Raw genomic sequence first — 7,446 nt, forward strand, 5'->3', positions numbered from 1 at the left:
AATAATGAAAAAGTATATTTAAGTGTGGGATCTATTTGTTCTAGTATACTTTTCTTACTTGCTTTAAGGAGCTGTCTCGTTTTCATTTTGCATGTTTTCTATAGCCTTTTTTTAAATTTTTTTATTTCTAATTTTCTTTTTTTAGACAGGGCCTCTTGATATAGTCCTGCCTATTCTATAACTCACTGTGTAGACCAAGCAGGCTTTGGACTCATAGAGATCCTCCTGCTTCTGTCTCCCCAGTGCTGGAATTCTACACAATCCTTTTTTCCCCCAAAGATTTATTTATTATTATAAATAAGTACACTGTAGCTGTCTTCAGATGCACCAGAAGAAGGCATCAGATCTCATTACAGTGATTGTGAGCCACCATGTGGTTGCTGGGATTTGAACTCACGACCTTTGGAAGAGCAGTCGGCGCTCTTACCTGCTGAGCCATCTTACCAGCCCCGTCTATAGCCTTTTGAGGTGGGCTTCTCTGTTGGTAAAATGGAGGCACAGACATGTACACCCAGATGCAAACCAGGATCACCCATCCAGCCAGGGTTGATTACTGTAGTTCAGTGGGCTTACTTCATTGGTTCAGAACTGAAGTGTGTGCTAGTGTGTTCTTTTAAAATTGGGTTAGGAGGAAGTTCTCTGGGATATTTGATATTTGCTCCCAGGAGGTGGTCTCATGCTTTTTTGAGCAGGTGCGCCCTCTGCTGGTTATTCAAATGAATGCCTATAAGGACATCTGCAACAGTAGCAAATAACATGTTCCTTGATTGGCTCTTTGAGACAGCCATCATTCTAGCTAAACAGCCAGCCAGCTAGCTGTCCAGATATGTATACCTCACTCGTTGGAGCACTGGGAGAGCGAGACGATAAAGAGAACAGGTTTTTTTACTCCTTAGAGGACACACACAGGACATCATAACATACCAAACCATTAGCTCCGTGACAGGAGCAAAGACGGTTTGAGCAAGAAGTTTCATTCTTTTATTTGTTTGTTTTTCCATTCTCTCCTTTAGCAGATCTCTGTACCACAGTCAAAAGGCAAATATCTATTTCTCTCACTTTAAGAATAATGTTACGATGTAGCGCTCATTCCACATTTGCTCCATCTTAACATGCACTGACTTCATAAGGTATGTACTGCCCATATCTCTGTGCTGGATAGTTTTATATTGACTTGACACAAGCCAAAGCCATATGAAAAGAGGGAGCCTCAGTTGAGAAAATGCCTCCATGAGGTCAGGCTGTAGGCAAGCCTTTCTTAATTAGTGATTGATGGAAAAGGGCTCAGCCCCTTGTAGCTGGTGCTACTCCTAGGCTGGTAGCCCTGGGTTCTAAAGGAATGCAGGCTGGCCAAACCATGAGGAGCAAGCCAGTAAGCAGCACTCCTTCGTGCCCACTACAGCTCCTGCCTCCTGGTTCCTATTCTGTCTGAGTTTCTGTCCTGACTTCCTTCAATAATGAACAGTGGAAGTATAAGCCAAACAAACCCTTAACCCCATACACACACATGCATACACATATACACACACATACACACACATATACACACACATACACACACAACACACACATACACACATATACACATACACACACATATACACACATACACACACATAACACACACACATACACATAACACACACATACGCACACATACACACATACACACACACACACACACACACACACACACACAAGCTTGTTCCATAGGTGGCCAAGGTTGTGCCTTACACAGTCAGCTGAGCTTGGTAGTTTAAGAGTCCTTTAATCCCAGCACTTGGGAGGCAGAGGCAGGCGGATTTCTAAGTTTGAGGCCAGCCTGGTCGACAGGGTGAGTTCCAGAACAGCCAGGGCTACACAGAGAAACCCTGTTTTGAGAAACCGCAAAAAAAAAAAAAAAAGAGTCACCCAGTTGGGAGTGGTTTTAAAGGCATGAGGGGTCATGGTGAGCAGCTGAGGCTTGGCACTGTGGGAGGCCAGGAGAAGCCATTGGTGAATGTGCAGCCTCCATAGCAGATGAAGGCCCAGGATAGAAGGGGGTCATGCAGAGAACTCGGGGCTTGGCACCATGAAGCAAGCATATGAGAGGCAGTGGTGAAAGTGCCACTGAGGTAGCAGTTTAAGGCTTGGGGTTAAGGGATCATGCAGGGAAGTTAAGGCTTGGTTTGGGCCATGGTGTACTATCACAGCAATAGTAACCCTAACTAGCACACTCAATATTAGATGAATGGGGAAACCAAATCGCTGGGGAAGTTACCAGTATTGACCAAGATCATTCTCAATGATGGGACTGCATTTGGAATTCAGTGTGTCTTCTTTGAGGCAAACTGTAATGCCTGTCACGATGAATCTTGCCTTAATTGGACCCTTGGTCAGCAAGCAAACTATATCCTGCCCAAAGGAATATAGCAGTTGGCTCGAGCATGAGGCTTTTTGCTGAAGCTAAGAGATACTGCTTAACCCATATACTGTTCAGAAAGCTTATGCTAAGAGACAGCTGGGATCATATAAAACACTAAACCCTCGGGTGTTCAGGAACTGAATCTGAGACGAAGGAAACCCAGAAACTCTGCTCGCTGGGCTTATTCCCACCCTCCTGGAATCTGAGCACTTGGGATGCAGAAGTAGGCAGATCTCTGCGAGTTCAAGGTCACCTAGGGCTACATAGTAAGGAGACTGTCTCTGTGTTTTCCAATAGGGTCTTAGGTGACTCCGGTGAATTGGTCACAGCCCACAGGTTGAGAACCACTGCTCTAAAATAATCAAGAGCCTTTATTTCATACCTACAGGCTTCTGGGTTAGGATGAGGTATGAAAGGTTGTTGGAGTGAATGGCATATCCAAACCAAACCCTGCAACACACCTCCCTGCTGACCTTGGGGTCACCAGCCTGCGGCTCAGCTTCATCTCTGAATGGAACATGGGCTGAGCTGGCCTCTGGGTGTTCCTCCCAGGTTCACCCCTGCCTCTCCACATCTCCTGTGGCACTCAGGGAGTACGAGCCTGCTGCCCTCAGGTGGGCATATGGTTGTGTTGCCCTGGTTCAGAAACTGTAACTAAACCTACCATGTGCTACAAAGAAAGAGACTTCCTCCCCAAAGACTGCACAGCTGGGAGTTTAGAACGGGTCAGGCACAGCAGTCGCCGTGGTCCAGATCATCAGCACATATTTCCAATGCCCAAGAGTTTTGGCTAAAAGAAATACTTGCATGCTTTTGGTTAAGTTCCTTCAACATTTAAAATCAATTTGTAAATCGTATTTTTTTTTATTTGCAACTCTAATTGGGTCTTAAGACAGCACTTGGTGTATTTCACTTGGTGCATCTTCTATTTAAGCTACATCCAATCAGTTTATATTTGAACAAACTGTGAATAATCCACATTAACTACCAAAGCCAATACCAATGTGATATTTCAAAATCTGAAGCTTTCAGACCACCCTGTGCACTCAATACAGAAGACTTAAAAGTCAAAAAAAAAGGGGGGGGGGCTGGGGAGATGGCTCAGCGGTAAAGAGCACTGACTGCTCTTCCGAAGGTCCTGAGTTCAAATCCCAGAAACCACATGGTGGTTCACAGCCATCCATAAAGAGATCTGACGCCCTCTTCTGGTGCATCTGAAGACAGCTACTTACACATACTTACATATAATAATAGATAAATCTTTAAAAAAACAAAGTCAAAAAACAAAACAAAAAACAGTCTAAGCACTTAACTGTTTAAAATGAAATTTAGTAGCACTTCAGAGTCCAATGAGCGTGATTCCAGAATCTCCAGAGATACTAAAATATACAGAATTCAAGACCTTTTTATAATACAACAAGGCATTGCACAAAACAGGCCCGAATCCCCGTGTTCTTTAAACCAAGTGTATCCAACCCACAACCTATACTGTGAATTCTCCAGGTTGACACAACGTTGTTTGGGGGAGTGTTTTGTAACTTGATTGCATGGGTTTTGGACTCTATAGATGACAACATCCCATCCCCCTGACACACAAAATAACAGGCCACCATTATTAGACACCTTCACGTGGCCTTAGACAATTTTTTTGTACAATATGACCCAGATACGCTCAAAGGTTGCATACCTCTGCTCTGAATCATCTCTGGATTGTTTGTATACCTTTAATAGTGTGTGTGCTATGTAAGTACTTATCATAATACACGTGTTTAGGAAATATTGACAAAAAGCAATCTACAATCAGTTCAGTATAGAAGAAATTCTCTCCCAAGAGGTTTAGATCTGAGGCTGGATGAGTCTGGAGATGGAAAAAAACCCAGACATGAGGATCAGCCTTGTGTGGTACAAACTGTTTGAACTAAATCAGAATCCTCACGAATATTTCAGCATTTTCTTGAACTAATAAGGTGTCACACCCTTAACTGTCTAAGACAGCTTATGTAACAAATCGTGATTATAAAACAAAGTGACGTTAAGGCACGTGGGTGCTATATATCATTCTCTGCTCTTATTTCTCTCTCTGGAAGGCTAAGTCACCTTCTCAATGGAAGCAGGGCTGTCCCATCTCCTCAAGGCCTGGGTTGAGATTGCCTAAGAGCACTGTGGGTACAAACCCTGGTCACTGAGCAGAGAGTTCGGGTTTGGCATAAGACCCCGCTCCACTCTGAGTATAACATGAGCCATACTGCAGCCATGACACCATTAGGATTCGGATCCTTCTGCTCTGCATGCATCTCCTCCCCCTTCTAATATGACACGGATGAGCCAGCTTAGACTTTGGAAGGATATCAGTCAGTGCAAAGAAAGCCTAGATGTAAGACTCTTCGGTCAGATTGAAGTCTCCTAACTGTGGCCCTGAGGAAGGCAGAGACAATGTCTCTCTGGCCCATCCACTATATCTAGTATGCTGTCCTGTGCAGACTACAGCATAGGAGCACACCCCCTGCTGCTCGGTCCGGTAATCAGGATTTTTTTTTTTTTTTTAAGGTGTATCAAGGATCCCACGCCTTTTGCTTCCTCCCTGGGATGAAGCCAAGAATGGTATTTCACCGGCATTTCTCTTCTGTCCTTAGATGTTTCTGCAGCAGCCAGCTGTGTCCCTGAGCTTCGGCAGTGCGCAGCGACCAGCAGCTCAGCAGGGGCTGCAGCAAAGGCCCGCTGCTGCGCCGTCTCAGCCCCAGCTCGTGGTCAACACTCCACTGCAGGGGCAGATCACGTCCACCCAAGTCACAAACCAGCACCTGCTCAGAGAAGCGAATGTGATATCCCCCCAGGTACTGTACCCTCTTCCGCTTCCTGTCTTTCCCGCTAGGGTAGAAACGCTCTCGCAACTAAGACGTACTTGGCTCTGGCAGGTGTCAAATTCTAGAAACCTAAACGCCCTTCTCTGGACTAGGGAAAGAATACAGTACAGTGGTGGGATTTTTATTTAATTATTATTGTAAAGCCATTTTGAAGGTTCAAATTGTATTCTCTCCTGCACTTTGTACTGGGAAAGCGGCGCTGATGGTTTTAGCTAGATGCTTGAACCGAGCAGAGTAAAATCCTAAGCCTCTGCCTCTGGGAGATCGCAGGACAGCTGGCAGATTGCTGCCTCTCCAGCAGCCTTCGCATCCACACAGCTCCTAGGGCTCCAGTGAGCATCTGTTCCCTGGGAGCATCAAAGAAAGAGGGGTATTGTGAACCGCACCGTGCTCCTTATCAGTACAGAATCCGGGAACTGGGCCATCTATTGGACAGATAAGTAAAGGCATCCTCCAGATCCACAGGAAATGGCACAAACCCACTCTTGCAGCCCAAAACTTGAGGAGATTCGAGTCCCTTACATTAAATAGTACAGCGTTTAGACAAGACGTGCGTGCTCCTATATAATTCATTCACTTACTCATTTAGGGACACTGGGGATCAGACTCAGGACTTCTCACATGCCGTGGAAGCACTGTACCACTGTGCTTCCACGGTGCTACACTCCAGACCCCTTAATATTTTAATTCACTTTAGATGTTTGCTTGTTTGTTTAATTTTATGTGTATGGGTGTTTTACCTGCATGTATATATGTGTGCTATGTGCCTGATGCCCACAGAAGCCACGAGAGGGTATCCAATACCCTGGACAAGGATTTACAGGTGGTTGTGAGCCACCACGTAAGTGCTGGGAATTGAACCTGGGTCCTCTGGAAGAGCAGCCAGTGCTCTTAAATGGTGAGCCATCTCTTCAGCCCCCTAGATGATTTATAATGCCCAATACTGCACCAGTGCTGTGGAAATAGTTATGATCTAGGGATGATGAGAACAGCCATGTATGATCAATATCCATGTGATATTTTTCAAATACTCTTATTGGTTATTAAACTGACAAATCCATGTAGAAAAAAGCTTAGTCCATCTTTATCCAAATTAAGAGTTTTGCCTAAAAACCCAGCCTTTTAATTTGACAGGGTCATCCAAACAAAACAAACATCTGAAGGCTGGGAATAGCCCAGGGGGCTCTGGGAAAGCAAACCAAGGCAGAGTTAATTCAGATACCAAAAGATGTTATAAAAGCCAAATCTAAAGCCTTGACTTGTCATCATAGAAATGGCCAGTCAGTGTCAGAGACAGAGCCAGAAAATCGGGGGCCAGGCCACTCCCTCGTTCACTCATGATTTGAGTCAGCAGATATTTGCTGAAGGCTCACTGTACTGCCAGCCCTGAGAGAACTATGAATGAGAAAGAAAACCCTCAGCTCCAATGGGGACAACAGAGAAAAAAAATGTGTGTACATCAGAGAGTGTCAGAGGGTGGCTTGGGAACAGTATGCAGGTGAGTCGAAGATTTAAGGTGATCAGAATAGTTCTTCCTGAGAAGACTGCACCTCAGCAAAGCCCACGGTGGGTGTCGAGAGTCAGCTGGATTAACATCAACTGGAAGAATGTGGTGCAAATATAGGCCGGCACGTGCAAAGGTCCTGAGGCAGACAGGACTGGTGAGGAGCAGAGACAGCAAAGAGCTCTTCGTTTCTGAAGTAAAATTTATGAGGAAAAAAATAAATCCTAGTTCAATGAATGGTTCAGTTCTGCTGAGTTCTTCAGTTCTGGCATTGCCCATGAAATTTTAAGAAACTTCAAGGTGCTTACAATCCAATGGGAAAGATACTCAAAATAGAAAGAGTTCACTGCACAGTTGGTGGGTCCTAACTTGGAGGAGAGGCAAGAGTCAGCAGATGGGAATTCTATGAGCTTTCCTAGAGAGATGGTATGAGTTGACTCTCTCTCTCTCTCTCTCTCTCTCTCTCTCTCTCTCTGCTTCTCTCTCTGTGTCTCTCCCTCTGTTCTGTCTGTCTCTGTCTCTCTGTCTCCATCTGTCTCCCTGTCTTTGCCTCTCTCTCCTCTCACTCTCTGCTCTCTCTCTCTCTCCCTCTCCCTCTCCCCCTCTCCCCCTCTCTCTCCCTCTCCCTCTCCCTCTCCCTCTCCCTCTTTCTGTCTCTCCCTCTCTCCCTCTCT

At 45.2% G+C, this 7,446-nt stretch overlaps 1 protein-coding gene across 2 annotated transcripts in view; it reads left to right on the forward strand.

Moving 5' to 3' along the window:
- The window catches only part of Npas2 (neuronal PAS domain protein 2), a 185,537-nt gene that overhangs the window by 158,672 nt on the left and 19,419 nt on the right, over window positions 1-7,446 (forward strand). For both annotated transcript variants that reach the window (XM_031367287.1, XM_031367288.1), the window contains exon 17: window positions 5,038-5,238. In XM_031367287.1, the coding sequence (XP_031223147.1) occupies window positions 5,038-5,238 (201 nt within the window). The remainder of the gene's footprint in view (window positions 1-5,037; window positions 5,239-7,446) is intronic.

This window comes from Mastomys coucha, unplaced genomic scaffold, assembly GCF_008632895.1.
Source record: "Mastomys coucha isolate ucsf_1 unplaced genomic scaffold, UCSF_Mcou_1 pScaffold14, whole genome shotgun sequence".
Taxonomy (NCBI): Eukaryota; Metazoa; Chordata; class Mammalia; order Rodentia; family Muridae; genus Mastomys; species Mastomys coucha.